A 17807-nucleotide genomic window follows, 5' to 3' on the forward strand; every position below is an offset into this window, starting at 1 on the left:
GCCGACCCAGGCGTGTATATATATATATATATATGTATTTGTGTGTGTATGTGGATATGGTGCAAGAAAAAAAAAAAAGAGATGTGAGGCGGGCGACCAGGGTGATCAGGGAAGGATAAGAAGGTGTGGGCTATGGGGTAAAATAGATATTTTAAAATTATAAAAAAATTTGATGGGACTACTAGATGTGACGAGTAATTTATGCGCTGCGGATAGAATTTTCCCTGCTCAAATAGGGAGAGACCGAATCTGATTTATCTTGTTGCCGAAAAAGCCCACCCCGTCGTTGCCGAGTAATGTCGCCATTTAATGCTGAATAGGCGTTAATAGCTGACTGACGTGACAGTGCGAGAAGCCATCGTGGTAATGGGTCGGTCTCGCCTTTTTTTTAAAGTCCCTACAAGCTCACCTTTTTTTAAGTCCCTACAAGCCCCAGACCCATGTGCAGAGATGACTTAATATTAGGAGCGATGATTTATTATAATATTATTAGATATGTATTGTATTTTTATTAAAAAAAATTAAATAAAAGATATAATAATATATAATTTTTTTAGTTTTTTTTAATAAAGAGATGTTATGTAATTGATGATACTATTATTAATTAATTATAATTTTTAATATTATTCAGAAAATAATCGTTAGTAAGATTTCTAATCGAAAACCGAGATTGCTCTCCAACGTTAATGCATGTAATGCATGCAGACTTAGCCATTCAAAAATTTTTTTTTTTCCGTCATTTAATGGACTGCACAATGAGATTGAATGATAGCTTCCTTTGATACCAGTTGGCAGTTGGACCACCACATTAATGCATTTCTTTCCATTTTCTTCTTCTCTTCTTTTTCACTTCTTTCTTTTGTTCCGTCCAAATTGAGGTAAAAAAACCATTTGGTTTGGAAATTTCAGCGATTTAATTAGTTTATTTATTTATAATATAAAAATGAAATCAAATTTAATTATTAAAATTTTAAAAAAATCAAATTAAACTAAATTTTATCAAAAATTAAAGGATAAATTATATAAAACCCCTTGTGTAAAATAACAACAAATTGTGGTTGATTGTAACATTTTGAAAGTATAAGGGGGTTATTTGAAGCAATTGAAAGCATAGGGAGATAAATTACACATGACCCTAAGTGCAGGGGATTTCATATAATTTACCAAAAATTAAATAATTTGATTCGATTATTTTGATTAAATCAAAATTTTGCTTACTCTTACTTTTAAGAAATATGAAAATAAAAAAATTAAAAATCAACACCAATAATAACCTTTCTAGTTTTACCAATTTTGAACCCAACATGTTTTATATTTAAAAACTATTCATTTACCAATACATATAAATATTAATTTTTTTGTGTAAGAAATAGTTATTAAAATAAATTTATTACATGATTAATATATTCACATTTTTTGTTAGAAATATGCTAAAGTACCGTTTATTAAAATGAATAAGATAAAATTGTATCAAGATAACTTATTTGTATGGTTCAAGATGACTTATCTGAAGGGAAACATAAATAAATTTATCTGAAAAGTTTAAAACAAGAAATCATATGACTTCTTTTAAGATAAATTTAACAATACAATAAAAAGTATTTTTATTCAAAATATTTTTTATATTTTATTTTTTTAGTCTATATCTTACTTAGCAAATAATACTTAAAAAAGATGTGAACGAAACAAATTGATCACTAATAATTCTTTTAATTCTAAAGTTGGTACATTAAATTTATTGTAGAAACGTTTCATTTTCTATCTTGAACTATAAATTTCCATCGGTTTCTGTATTTGTTGGGATTAATATACCAAATTTGTTCTTGTGAAAACTTGTGAGGAAACAAAATAATTAGTCAAATACCAAGTACAGTTACAAAAGTAAAGGAGACAATCAATTTACATAAAAAATCCCCTTAATGTGAGGAGTAAAAATCATGAGATTGAAGCCCACGCAAAAGTTTCAATAATATCACCGAATTCAAATTACAAAATCTCAACAGTTACAAGAGGCAAGAGATAAAACAAAATCAATCTTATCTCAAATCAATAAAATAACTAAAGAGATAATGAAGAATAGACCGAATCAATAGGCAGTACGAAGATGATTCGTTTCCCAAGGATCACAGCCTCCAAAACAGATCTCTATCGTCCAGATCTAAGAACCACGAGTTTAGAATATGCCCTACAAATTTAAGCTCAATCAAACCAAAATAGACCGTCCAATTGCCTATTCGATCACTGCTGTTGGGCAAGCAAAAATAGAAATCCGAGCCAAACCACAAACCAAAAAAGAAAATAGCTCGATTCTCAAGTATCCCGACCACCAAATCAAATTTTCACCGTCCAAATCCTAAAATAAGCAGTCTCGAATATACTCTCAAAATTTCATATCAATTGAAGCACAAACGACTATGTGATCTGCTGTTCTATCAATTGAAGCACAAACGACTATCTGATCTGCTGTTCGATCACAGCTATGCAGGTAAGAGCGAAAATTTGAATTTCTCTAAAAAAATTACCCTTTTTTTTCTATACTTTTATTCTGTTTTGCCCATTTATTATGAACGAATTTTATACTTTAAGAAGTTAAAAAAATTATAATTTATTAAGGTAAAATAAAAATATTAATAAGAAAAACTGAACCATTATTTGATGAAACGTCTCAACCATTATTGGATCATTATTGGGCCATCCTCCAATTAAGATAGAAATCCAATCCAACAGCATTTTCATATTCACCTTCACCATTCTGAATAGAGTATTTAAAAAAAATTCTTATTTTTTAAGAGCATTTTAGTTCCATGAAATAAATATATTAATAAAAAAAATTAACCTGATGAAATGCTCCAACTATTATTGAACTATTTTTTGGGTATCCTCCAACTAGGAGGGAATCTCGACCCAATAGCATTTACACCTTCATCATTCTAAATAGAGGTGATGTTTTGTAGTTTAGAGAAGAAATGTTATTTTTAATTTTAAAATATTTTTATTTATTAATAAAATATTAACAAACACGGCATTTAACCCACGGATATAAATTAAAAATAAAGTTAAATAAAATATCTTAATAATACATAAACAAATAAATGTTACCAACCATGCTGGTAGGTAACATCACAGTCGAATCTGGACAGCTAATCAGAGTATGGAAATGAGTTACTCTACTCTTAGCCCAACCTAACAGCTAATCAGGGTATGGAAATGAGTTACTCTACTCTTAGCCCAACCAAACAGCTAATCACAGCTGAAAATCATGTACTATTGGCCGTCGGCATCTCCCACAGGAATCATAAATATTTGTGGCTGAGTTATGATGGACCAGCAGCATTTGTGGCTGAGTTATGATCTAGGGTTGGAGGTACCTAGGACGCAAGAGGGAGACCATTCCCCCCCACCCGGCTGAGTTCTGATCTAGGGTTGGAGGTACCTAGGACGCAAAAGGGAGACCATCCCCCCCCCCCCCCCCCCCCCAATTCTTCAATTTAATAACTTTTCACAAATAATTTATATGTAAAAATAAAGTTATATAACAAGGACTTGCAATTCCAAAAATTCAAATAATTTAACAAGACTGGATTTATCAAATGACATTTCTATGCTTTTGTTTAAAATTTTGAAGATGGCAGCAAAGAGGAATTAAATTAACAATTAATTGTTTTTAATTTTCAGTTTTAATTTTAAATTTATTTTTTATTTTTTATTTTAAAAATTTATTTTTAAAAAATTAAAAATGTGCTATGTTTGTCATCTTGAAAAATTATTTCTCAAAATAGAAATTTAGAAAACGTATTTTTTTTTTAAATTTTGAGAATAAAGTTTTAATAATATTTTATTTAATAAATTAAAAATATTTAATATTAATATATTATTACAAAAATATATACATTTTAAAGTTAATAAATTTTGTAATATTTTTTTATTATAATAATAAAATATGAATAAATATATAAATAAATAAATATATTTTGAGTTTAAAGTTTGTTTTAGATGAAAATACTTAAAATAATTTTTTATTATTTTAAATTTTTTTATTTTTAAAATAATAAAAAAATATATTTTTATTATTTTAAAAAATTAAAAATAACTTAAAAATAACAAAGAAAACACATATTAAGAATTTGTTAAATCTGAAATTATTAATTAATGTAACAAAATCAGATCTTATCCATTCAATATATATAAAAGGAAATAAAATAAAAATAAGTTAAATCTTAAAATTATTAATTTGGCGCGGGGGAGGGGTGGAGTTGATTTGATTGGGGTGGGATTGGGGGCGGGTGGTTTAAATCTGTTGCTCCACGTGGCTAGTCCACGTCTGCGTCTCTGGCAACATAATTGTTGCTGGTGGAGTCGTTTAAATTTGTTTCTCGACGTGGCAAGCTCAAGTCTGCTTCTGATGACATAATTATTGTAAGTGGGCAATGAATCAATTTTAGTTAACAGAATAATATGTGAAAAAGTAACTTAGGTTATTTGTTTATTAACAGATTAAATGTTTCTTAATAAGTTAATGTATTAAATGTGTTAAAACATATTTAATAGCTTTAACAATCTTTTTATGCAGTCTTTATAATGAGTTTAGAATGGCCTATATAATAAATGAGTTAACGTTTTATAATATATGTGACACAATAAATGAATTATTCGTGTCTAATCGTGTCACTCATTTATTATGTATGCGTTAAGATTGAGAGATTTAATATGATTAATGTAACATTTCGCATTGAGTGATAAGAATGATTGGAATAACTTATCTGGATGGGCTTATGTGAACTTTCTAAGGGGTCACCAATTCTTGAACTTCCCCAGCTCAAGCATGCTTAACTCGGGAGTTCTTTGCCTATATTTAGCCCCAAAAGTATTCAGTTAGTATTGTTTCATTCCTTACTTATTCTTGATATATATTACCCTTCTCTAGATTTTTGGGGTATTATATTCTCCCCCATTTGAGCACATGACGTTTTCGTTATGCGACCTTATAACTGGTCACAAATCTTCTCCCTTTGAAAGCTGTCATCCTAGAAGCCTGTCAGAAGTCGCTCATTGCTCAGGCCCTCCTGCCCCAGCGCTACTCCCCGCCTTTATCGAACCGCCTTCTCCAAGGGTCGGCTCTTGGCAAGCTTTTAGAATGTCAGCCTCCAAAGATGAGAAGATTTGGAACCAGTAGTAAGGTTGGATGAAGAAGATGTCATGTGCTTAAGGGGAGAAGAATGTAATATCCCAAGAGCCTAAATAATGGTAGTATATATCGAGGATAAATAAGGAAGAAAACAACACCAGCTGGATACATTTTGGGCTGAATCAAAGAACTTTCGGGTTAAGCGTGCTTGAGTTGGGAAAGTTCAGGGATGGGTGACCCCCTGGAAAGTTCACGTAGACCCATTAGGGTAAGTTGTTTCAGTCCTTCCTATCGCTCGATGTGGGATGCTATAGGGTTCTGAGCTTCCCCAGCTCAAGCACGCTTAACTTGGGAGTTCTTTGCTTACATTCAGGTCAAAAGGTATCCAGATGGTATTGTTTATTTCCTTACTTATTGTAACGCCCCGCTTTCTTGGGCGTGTTATAACTTGGGACAATTCTGAGATAATAAATTATTTTCATTCCGAACTAATCTTAAATCACATCATTCCTCGAATCCGTCCCAAAACTTCCAATCATTTTTCTCGAAAGAAAATCATTATACACATCAAATGCGGAAACAAGAATCGAACTTGACATTTTAACATTAATCGAAATTTAGATCTTACATCATCGTTTCTCAATATAACTTAATATAAAGCATAAGTTCTCAACTAACATTAACCCTAAATAGAGTTTTACATCATCATTAACCAAATGGTTATATATCATCATTTCTCAAAACGTTCAGAATCCAAAGTAGCAGAATTTAAATACATGGGCTACATCACATACATACAATCCATCATTTAATTCATCATGCACTTTGTTAAATGCCATTTCATACCTCATTCATCCTCGTATTTGCTACAATCTCCATCTAGAACGTTTGAATATTCCAGGGGCAAAACCCAAGTTAGATGATGAATCATCTAAATAAGGGTACAAAATATTTTATTATGTATATATGCAATATCTTACTCATCGTAGGGATCAACTGCACCCTTCATGCTACTCACATTTTTTACGACCACTTCTTTCGAAACCGGGGTGTATGGGGGCACCCTTGGTAAAGCAGCGGTGCTAGTTCGTACTCCCAATAGACAACATGCGCGTGATCAATGATATCAATGTGTGCATATACACACATCATATCATGTAAATGCAATCTACATGACATATTCACATTAAAACATGACAACATGATAAAATCAGTTACTTAAAATCGGGTTTGACTTGAACCACTTCCAAACTAAGTATTTTCCATAAAACTAAATCCAGTTGGGAAGTATTACTTACCTTCTAAATCTTATCAGGTTGTCTCGATATTCGTGTTTGCCTCAAAATTCGTGTATTGCCTCGATTTGCATGTCAACCTCAAAATTCGCACAAGTCACTTCAACTTAAGCCTCAAAGCATCCCTAATCATCATAATTATTTAAATAAACATAAAAACCTATTTTTTCATAATTTCTTACATTTTCTTTATTTTTCTCTCTATTTCTTCCTATTTTTCCTCCATAAATCCAAAGTAAATATTTCTCAATTATTTTCTCAAATATTTCACTATGAAAATTCATAAAATAATATTCTTGAATTTCTGAAATTTTCTAGAGAATTTTACTTACCTTAACTTAGTGTCTTCGGCTTTCTCGGTATGCGTGACATATCCTCGAAACGGATGCTCGGACAATTTTCTCGCCCAAAATTTTTGAAATATTAATAAATATTAATTTTCTATTTTTCCCACATTTCCTCTATTTTTCTCTATTTTCTTTTCTTTTCTCTTCTCATCTTCTCTACTTCTTCCTTCCTTCTTTTTCACTGCAACTCCAGCGTGCACCAGCATGCACTAGCCGCCGCTGCCCCCACCGCGAGCTGCTGCCTCAGCCAACCCTGCCATCTCCAGTTGCTGCCCGCTGCCTCGCGTCCGCCACTGACCCCCGCACAAACCGCCCAGTTGCACACCCAGCCTTACAGCGGTTGCCATGGCCACGACTATGGCTGTTGCTTGTTGCGGCAGCCTCGTTTCGATCGCCTCCAGCCTCTTAGGTTGCCGCGTCGCACCACTGTGCACCCAGCAACCTTTGCTTGCTCTGCTGGGTGACCCTTACTTTGTGGTGCTGCCATGGCCGCACCTCCATCTCTCAATCTCTATTCTCTCGGCCAAAGCCTCACGGCTAAGCTCTCTCTCCCTCGATCACTTGGTTGATTGCTTGTTGCTTTAGCTGCCAACGCTTGCTCTTTGCAACTCTCAGCTAGCTTCTCTGCTTCCATTTGTTCACAACCCATCCCCTTTTATAGCCATCTTCAACCCTCTTACCCATCCCTGTTAGCGTCTAACACACTCAACTTGCTGTCATACCTTTCTGCAACATAGCCACCAAACTTACTCGGCCATGATGCTTCCAGAAGCTTCGTGAAGCCAGTTTGCACACACCCACGATGCATATATATATATTTATATAACTATTATATAATACACCAACATAAGGGAAATTACACTTTTAATCCCCATAATTCATCTTAATATCACTTGGGAATTTCTTTATTGCAACCATCCCTCAAACCTCAAATTAATTTGTATTTTAATATTGAAAATTCAAAATTAATAACTTTAAGGTTACTTGATAATGACGATTTCGCCTCAGTGTCTTCACCGGCCTATTGTTTCATCTCGAAACTACTGAAGGGTTGCTCATTATGGAAAATCGGAGCCTTCTCAAGCTTCCGTTGACTTCCCGGAAAACCCCTACGACAATTCGATTTTGCAGCTTAAGTGGCAGCTGCATTCTAGCTGTACTGAAAATCGTTCCTGATTCGATTTCTTTCGATACCATAAATCCTATATCGGAACGCTTATCGGGACCATATCATTTTTCTTAGACAATTTCACTTCGAGACACTCCTTGCAGTTAATTCGGTACGTATAACTACTATCAAACCAATTTTTCGATATTCTAAACTTGCTTAAATTACGTGGCACCCTCATGAAAATATAGGTTCTTACACTTATCCTCGATATATACTACCCTTCTCTAGCCTCTTGGGGTATTACAATTAATTACTTAAAAAAGTCTTGTTAATTTGGATTAACCATATATGTGTTATCTTTGTGTCTTGACATGACACGAATATGACTTGAAAACAACTATTATCTTATGAGTAATGCTATTCGCCCCCCTGGAAAGCCGCCCTTGGAATATCGTGATATTTCGTGTTTTATCGAGCTCAAAATTTTGCGATATATCGCAATATGAAGAGTAGTCCAAAAGTAAATATTTCAAATTTCTGCCCCTACTGTCTTATTCTCGCTCGCTCAAAGCAACCTTCTTCCTTTCTCCTTCCCAGTCGTTGGTCTCGCTCTCCTTTCCAATTGTTGCTCCCTCTCATTTCTAGCCATCTCTCTCTCTCTCTCTCTCTCTCACATTCTTGCTTGCGCTCAAACTCTTTCTCTTTCTCTCACACTTTCGCTCGCTCTCAAAATCTCTTTCTTTCTCTCACACTTTCGCCTGCTCTCAAACTCTCTCTCGTTCTCTCACACTCTTGCTCGTGCTCCATGATCTCATTCCTCCTTTCTGCTCGTCCCATGTCACAATGTCTCCGACGTCCTCATTCTGGCCCCGATCTACAAAGAGGTAAGTCTTTCTCCCTCTCTCTCTCTTATACGTATATACTTACGATTTGAGTTTGGCAAAATATTTAAACTTAGATCTATGAAAATTCGGCCGTTGGATCTTGCTGGTTTTTGGGTATGTGGGTTGATGGGGATAAAGGTGTCGGGTGGTTACCTCAGATAACTAGAAACCACTGGCCATGATGGCCGGTGATGACTGACAATGTGTTTACTATTTGGGTTTGGCCGAAAGTTTAGACTTATGTAACGCCCCGCCTTTTCGGGGGTGTTATAACTTAAAACAATTCTAGGAAAATAATTTTTTTTTCCTTTCAAACTAATGCTAAACCATAGCATTCCTCGTATCCATCCTAAAATTTTCATACATTTATCTCAAAAGAGATTCATTATAAACATCAAATGCGGAAGGTAGAATCGAACCTAACATCTTAACATTGATCATAAATCAATTCTTACATTCTCATTAACCATAAATAAGGTTATACATCATTATTCCTCAAAACGTTCAGAATTCAAAATAGCAGAACTTAAATATATAGGCTACATAACATACATACAATTCATCATTTAATTCATCATGCACTTTGCTAACTTCTATTTCATGCCTCATTCATCCTCGTTTCTGCTACAATATCCATCTGAAACGTTTGAATTTTTCAGAGGCAAAGCCCAAGTTAGATGATGAATCATCTAAGTAAGGGAATAATAAACATATCTCGTACATGAATGCATTTATGCAAAATGTCATTTTTCATATCATTTCGGTTTGAGTCGACCACACCCAACTGCTGCTTCCCATTTTTACAGCCTCCTTACCAAGCCGAGATATATGGGTGCACCCTTGGTAGAGCAACGGTGTCAGTTCATAATCCCAAACCCTTATGTAATACCCCATGTTCATATGAAGTTGCCACATAATTTTGATGACTTTAGAATACCGAAGAATGGGTTTTATAGCAGTTATACGTACCGAATCAATTGCAGGGAATGTCTCGGAGTGAAATTATCTAAAGAAAATGATATGGTCTCGACGAGCGTATCGAGATAGGATTTATGGTATCAAAAGAAATCGGATCGGGAACAATTTTCGGTACAACTAAAATACAGTCGCCATTTAGGCTGTAAAACTGAATTATTATAAAGGACTCCCGAAAAATTAACGAACCCCTATGGAGGCTTCGGTTTTGTGTAATAAGCAAACCTTCAGCGGTTTCGGGATGAAACGACAGCTCGGTAAGGACACTAGGGCTAAATCGTCTTTTTTTAACTAAGCTTCGAGTTACTAATTTTGAATTTTCAGTATCGAAATGCAATGAAATTCAGTGTTTAAGAATGTAATTGCAATTAGGCAATTGTCCTAATAAATTTAGAATGAAATGGGAGGTTTAAAAGTATAATTTCTCTATTAATATAAGTGTAATATATATATATATAATTATATATATAAGTGGGCGTAGCAGTGCTCGTGTGTGTGATGACCAGCCTCTATGAGATCTTCATGGCCGAGATATTGGCCGCAAAATAGGGGGATTGTGGCAGCGATTTTGCTGAGTGGCAGCGAGATTTGAGGCGAGATTTGTGGGGATTTTCTGATGTGCGTGGCGGGCAAGCATATGCAATAGTGCTGTAATATATATATATATGTAGGTATACGGGTGGAGTGGTGGCCAAGGCAGGAGGTATATAAATTGATGCGTTTTGGCCGATTAAGAGCAGTGAGGAATCGAGAGAGAGAGAGAGAGAGAGAGAGAGAGAGAGAGAGAGAGAGAGAGAGAGAGAGGGAGAGAGCAAGATCGAGAGAGAGCCGGGGCAAGCTGCGGCAACTCGCGGCAGCCATGGCCGCGAGTTTCCAGCAAGTCGAGCAGCCATGGCCGCGAGTCAGGGGTCGCGAGACGAGGCTAGGCGACTCGCGAGCAAGCATCGAAGGCGACCGGTGAAGTCGTAGGAGGCGGGCGAGGTGGTCGGTGGTGGCGGCAGCCGCGGAAATGGATGGCAGAGCTGGAACCGCGGCCATGGTAGCCGCGAAGCTGCGTTGCAGCAGCTGGCCAGCAACGTAGCAGGGATCGGGCAGCGGCTCGCGGCGCTTCGTGCGTTGCGCCGGGGTTCGGCGAGGCCTGGGCGGCCGACGGTGGGCAATGGCAGCGGCGGGAGGGGCAGCTGGTGCGCGAGCGGTGGCGGCAGAGGTTGTTCGGGCAAGAAGAAAAGAAGAAAAAGAGGAAGAAGAAGAAGAAGAAGAAGAAGAAGAAGAAGGAGAAGAAAAAAAGAAGGAATGAGAAGAAGAAAGAAGGAAAGAGGAAAGAAGGAGTTGCAGGCGTGGGAACAGGGGAGGCGCAAGGAAGAAGATGAAGTGGAAAGAAAAAAAAAAAAAGAAGAGAAAGAAAAAGAAAAAAAAAAAAAGAAGAAAGAAAGGAAAAGAAAAGGAAAAATAAATGGAAAAAATGTCGAAAAAATCCCAGAAAAATCTCAAAAGATAGGAAATTATATTTTGGTAATATCTCGGAGATTTTGGAGAGAAAAATGGCCCAAGCACGCATTTCGAGGATGTGGCACGCATACCGAGAAAGTTGGAGATGCTAAGTTGAGGATGCTTTAAGGCTGAAGTTGAAGAGATTCGTACAAATTTTGAGGTTGGCACACAAATCGAGACAAGGCACGGATATCGAGAAAGCCCGATAAGCTTGAGAAGGTAAGTGGTACTTTCTCAAAAATATTTTCATCATATTGACATGTCCTGATATGTATCCATCACATAGACTGCATACATGATTATGAAATGCATAAATACACGTTGATATCTTCGATCACGCGCATTTGTGCCCGTAGGGAGTACGAACTGGCACTGCTGTTTTACCAAGGGTGCACCCATACACCTCGGTCTCAAAAGAGGGGGCCGCAAAAATGGTAGGCAGCATGAGGGGTGTAGTTGACACCTACGATAAAAGACATTGCATACACACATGACATAACATTATGTACCCTTACTTAGATGATTCATCATCTAATTTGGGTTTTTGCCCCTGGAATATTCAAACGTTCCAAGTGAAGATTGTAACAGATTCGAGGATAAATGAGGCATGAAATGACACTTATCAAGGTGCATGAATAATGAAATGTATGTTATGTAGCCCATGTATTTAGGTTTTACTACTTTAAATTCTGAACGTTTTGAGGAATGTTAAATCTATTTATGATTAATGTTAAGATATCAGGTTTCGATCTTTGCTTCCGCATTTGATGTGTATGGTGATTCTCTTCGAGATTAATGAATGAGAATTCTAGGACTGAGAAATGATGTGGTTTAGTTTTTGTGTTTGAAAGAAAAAAAAAATTTATTGTCCCGGAATTGTCCCAAGTTTATAACGCGCCTGAAAAAGTGGGGCGTTACAGAGATTATCGAAACGAGCTAAATGGACTTCGGAGCCTTGGTCGGATGCACGGGAATGAGAGAGAGATGGCCGGAGCGAGAGGAATGGAGGAATGAGCCGAAAGGGAAAGTGAGTGAGTGAGAGAAGGTCGAAAGGAGAAGAAGTCTTGTGTGAGAGAGAGAGAGAGAGAGAGAGAGAGAGAGAGAGAGAGAGGGGGGGGGGGGGGGGGGGGAATGGTCGGATTTGGGCTGGATTAGAATCGAGGGTAAGTTAGGAATTGGGTCAATAGGTAAATTTGTAATTTAGTTGTGGGTGGCTTTCACAGGCCGAATAACATTACTCTTATCTTATATATTTGATAATCAAATATAAATTTGAATCTCTGCACTTGCTCCTTTTTTTTATTTATACATTTGAATTTTTTATTATTTTAAAAATAAATTGAATTGTGCAATTTTATGTCAATTATATTTTAAAATTTTTTATTATTTCAATTACACCACTTAATTCATTATTCTTAATAAATTTGTTGAGGTGTATAATTGATTTAAAATTGTATAATTTAGATATATATGATTGAAATAATAAAAAAATTTAAAAGTACAATTAAATCAAATTTACAAATTCAAGAATGTCTTTCAAATAATAAAAAATTCAAAGTGTGTAAATAAAAAAAGCATACCAGTAGAAGTGTTAAAATATATATTTTGCCCCATATATATTTCCTAGCTAGAACCCATCAACGCACGGCTATGCTACCATCTTTCTCTCCCACGCCTCAATCTGCGCAGCTATGGCAAAGTCAGAGGACATCCAGAACCAGAACCCCACCCTAGAAGAAGGGTTATTTGGAAGCCTTCCCAGAGAAAATAATTGTAGCGGATTCGATCTTCTGTTCTATCAAGGTTTCTGGTGTCCTGAGATAATCGTTGAGAACGTTGTTTCCTGTCAACAGCATTTCCAGGCACATGAAACTGATACGATCTTAGCTTCCTTCCCAAAATGCGGCACCACCTGGTTGAAAGCCCTCATCTTTTCCGTAGCCAACAGAAGCAAGCACCCGCTCATAGAGAGCCCGCTTCTCTCAGCTAACCCCCACGCTCTTGTTCCTTCTCTTGAGTTCCAAATCTACCGAAAGGCTCCTCTCTTTAATCTCCAAGACATTCCCAGCCCAAGAATTCTTTCCACTCACTTGCCTTACTCTGCACTGCCCGCCTCCATCAAAACTAATTCCAAATGCAAGCTTGTCTATATATGCAGAAATCCCTTGGACCAGTTCATCTCCAACTGGCACTTTGCATCCAGTCTACAGTCCAAGAATCACTACTCCATCTCACTGGATGAGTGGTCCAAAAAGTACTGTATGTCTGGGATTACCCCTTTTGGCCCTTTCTGGGATCATATGTTGGGATATTGGAAGGCCGGCCAAGAGAATCCGGGCCAAATTCTCTTCTTGAAGTACGAAGACTTGAAGGAAGATGATGTGTTTTACGTTAAGAAGCTGGCCGAGTTCTTGGGGGTTCCATTTTCAACGGAGGAAGAAAGGGACGGGATGCCTGAACAGATATCCAGGCTGTGTAGCTTTGAGAATTTGAAAGATTTGGAAGTGAACAAGAGTGGCAATTATATTGATGATCATGCTCCCTTCAATATCGATAACAAAGCATTTTTCAGGAAAGCAAAGGTTGGAGATTGGTCCAATTATCTTTCTCCGTCCGTGGCCGAGGCCCTAAAGAAGCTTATCCATGACAAGTTTGAGGGTTCTGGTTTAACCTTCAAAACGTCCTAATATATAATATTTAATTCCTTATATTTATCTTCTTCAAATAATATGGGTTCAGCTTGTGGCCATTCATGAAATTCTTAGTTGAATTTCATATGTATACGGTCATTTCCCAAGTTTCTACTACGTACGTCGTCTTTGTTGAGTGTGCGTCGCTCAAGAGTTTGGCAGTCAGTCTAGCCCTGTAAGATTTTTCTCAGTTCTCATGTTTCCCAGCCAGCATTAAAGGTGTAATGTGACCAGTTGTACTCCGCCTACTTCATATTAATTTCTACGCCTCAGTGTTCCAATGTAAGGTGCAATAATACATGCACTTGCTCGCATGGGCAGCCCAGTTAGTTAAGAAGAGGACATAAAGTGTCTTTCGTGGTGAATCTTGGATCAAAATTGAGGATTAAGTCTCGTTAGCGACAGTGTGGGAGTTTCCTCCAAAGAGGAAGACTCCTTATGCGCAGCGAGCCTGGGTCTAGTCATTGCGTCCGGCTGGGCCATCATAATTAACCCCTTCACATTCTGTCGGGCTAGAGTGTGGGAGCGCCCAGATGAGCGATTTCACCTTTTGGACCAATAATACATGCACTTCAATCATATCCGACGACCACTGAAGTCATGGTCCGAGTGTGTCTCGTAATTAACATCACATCCTACTTCTAATGCTGTTTTTTCCTGTTAGAAACATGAGAGACAAGTTGAGATAATATCATACTCACCAGACTGTTTGATCCTTGCTCTAACCTTTTTTATTTAGCCAAAACAATAATTAGTAATGCAATTAGTGGACTATCTTTAATTTATACTTAACTAGTGATGACCTCGTGTGATATATGGGAAAGTTTAATTTAAAAATAAAAAAATTAATTTATTATCTTAAATAATTTTAATAGAATTAATAATTATAATTTCTTAATCTTTAATTATTTATCAAAATTTAAATTTAATTAATTATTCGTTATTCAATATGCTAATGAAGAAAACTTTTAATTCAATATACTGCTATTTAATGTGTTAAAGAATAATTAACATATTAAATAGGTCATTTGATAAAATATTTATAATTTTTTTATTAATTATATTATATTTATTTATAAATAAATATTATAAAATCTATAATATATCCACTCAAAAGCGTTCGTTGTTTTCTATTTATTATATTATAATTATAAATATAAATTAAAATTCTTCAAAATGAGTAAGAATAAGTATTTTCAATAATAACAAAATTTTAAAAATATAAATTTTGATTTCTTTCAAAATCTTAAAAATATGATACCTTAAATATTAATTAGCATTCAAAAACCCTAGCATTTGACAACTTTAAATAATTTTTTATGAATTTGTTAAGATATCACATTTTAAGACTATAATATAATTATTAAAAAATTAATAATTAATTAATCACTACCTTTGATTTAATGCAAGTTTTTAAGAGAAAAAAATCACCACTGATTGACATTTGGCAAAATACTTTATTTGACTATCATATTTTAATATTATATAAATATATATAGAATAAAGATATAAAGATGATATTTTAAATAAATGGACAATTTTCTATGATTTAATTAATAGTTTAAGTTGTCTATTAATATTTCTCATAAAATTCATGTAAATTTAATACAAATTTTAGAGGCAAAAAACAACTTGGCAGATTTTTGGAGGGAACTAAAATTTGCAAACTATTCTACTTTAATATAATATATTATATATTATTATATTATACAAAGATAAGATTTTATTTAATGGATAATTTTTCGTGACTTAGTTAATACTTTAAGTGTTTATTCATATTTTTCATAAATAATATTTATTTTTGATTGATTGACGAATTAATTGATGAGAAGATCTAACAAAAAATATTTATTTTTGATTAATTAATAACATTGAAAAATTCATGCAAGTTTAATACAAATTTTAGATGTAAAAAATAGTTTGGCAGATTTTTTGAGGGAAGAAATATTTGCATACTATTCTACTATATATTATATATAATATATAAATGAACAATTTTATATGACTTAATTAATAGTTTAAGTGTCTATTCATATTCTTCATAAATAGTATTTATTTTTTATTGGTTGATGAATTAATTAAATATTTAATATTCACATAATAATGTATTGAAAAATTCATGATTAGTATTAAAAAACTCGAGTATTTAAAATTTATTATTAATTTTACAATAATTAGTATATATTATTTCAAAACAATTGAAAGATTTAAATTATTAATGCAAATTACAAAATGTAAATTATTAATGCAATAAGTACTAAATGCAAATCATTAATGCAAGTTTTGGGGGAAATTTTATTACTATTTATTATTTCAAAGGAATTGAAAGATTTAAATTATTAATGCAAATTACAAAATGCAAAAAGTATTAATTGAAAATCATTAATGCAAGTTTTGGGGGTAAATTTCTTTTTTCAAAACTATTTTTTGTGACTTAATTAATAAAATTTTATATAAATGAACAATTTTTGTGACTTAATTAATAGTTTAAGTGTCTATTCATATTTCTCATAAATAATATTTATTTTTTATTGATTAACGGATTAATTAAATATTTAATATTCACATAATAATGTATTGGAAAACTCATGATTAGCATTGAAAAACTTGTGTATTTAAAATTCATTATTAATTTTACAATAATTAGTACATATTATTTCAAAACAATTGAAAGATTTAAATTATTAATGCAAATTACAAAATATAAATTATTAATACAATAAGTACTAAATGTAAATCATTAATGCAAGTTTTGGAGGAAAATTTTATTACTATTTATTATTTCAAAGGAATTGAAAGATTTAAATTATTAATGCAAATTACAAAATATAAATTGTTAATGCAATAGGTATTAATTGTAAATCATTAATGCAAGTTTTGGAGATAAATTTCTTTTTTCAAGACTATCCTACTTTTATATATATAAAGATAAAGATATTGACACTCAAAGAATTAATAATATTAATTTTAAATTATTAATAAATTACTTTTCAAAAATTGTAATTTTTTTTTTGCCTTTTTGAAATATAATTCAGTTCAAGTAAATTGGTGGAGATGCTAGGCAAGTTTCTAAATGCTAAATTATAAATAATTTTTAGAAATATTTATAATTTTTAAAATTTATATAAAAAATATTGTTAATTTCTTAAAAACATATTATTAATTTTTTGAATGTGAAAATTAAATATCATAAAATAACATACAAATAACAATAAAACAAACCACGCAATATATAAAAGAAAATCGATAATTATTGTCTCCACCAAAGTTGCACGAACGCAACATAATATGACATAGAATGTTGGCGAGTGAAAAATGGGGTTTATGGGGCTTTAGAAGGACAGCTGGTTGATATCCTGACTAAGAGTGTAGATCCGACGGTTGAATATGGTGGCGTCAATGATACAGAGGCGGAGAGATAAAAACTATTCAAGGTGACTAGTTAGTTGGACTTAATTTTTATGAACAATATGCTCCCTACCACAATAAAAATGATTATTGCCGACAATTTCTTCTTAATTATATAGCTAATGAAGTATTAGACTATTTTATAGAGATCCTTAATTTGTAAATTAAAATTTTATATTAACAAAGATAAACAAGATAAATATTTTGCATCTAAATATTTTTCTATGACTAAATATGATCCTTTTTAGTACACCAAACTCTCTTATATAACCCATAATCTCTCCCTTCTTGTCCAAGAAGATTGTTTTAACCTTGCAAGCTGTCATGTTAAATAGTTTTTACTCTTCCATTCTGTTCTCTTCCCAGAAAAGCTACTTTGACACTTTTTTTTTTGTTACGCTTGTATATTATTGTGTTATATTTTATGTTTAATGTCATTAAAAGTGTCACCAATGCATGCTCAAATAACATTTCTGTTTCG

At 33.7% G+C, this 17807-nt stretch overlaps 1 protein-coding gene across 1 annotated transcript; it reads left to right on the plus strand.

Annotated features, from left to right (window-relative positions):
• The first annotated feature begins 12861 nt into the window (after window positions 1-12861).
• On the plus strand, window positions 12862-14257 carry LOC127800069 (cytosolic sulfotransferase 15-like). The gene has a single exon (XM_052334476.1). The coding sequence runs from the start codon at window positions 12920-12922 to the stop codon at window positions 13913-13915; it is 996 nt and encodes a 331-aa protein (XP_052190436.1). The 5' UTR covers window positions 12862-12919; the 3' UTR covers window positions 13916-14257.
• Window positions 14258-17807: the final 3550 nt, after the last annotated feature.

Source organism: Diospyros lotus, chromosome 4 (genome assembly GCF_014633365.1).
Source record: "Diospyros lotus cultivar Yz01 chromosome 4, ASM1463336v1, whole genome shotgun sequence".
Classification (NCBI taxonomy): domain Eukaryota; kingdom Viridiplantae; phylum Streptophyta; class Magnoliopsida; order Ericales; family Ebenaceae; genus Diospyros; species Diospyros lotus.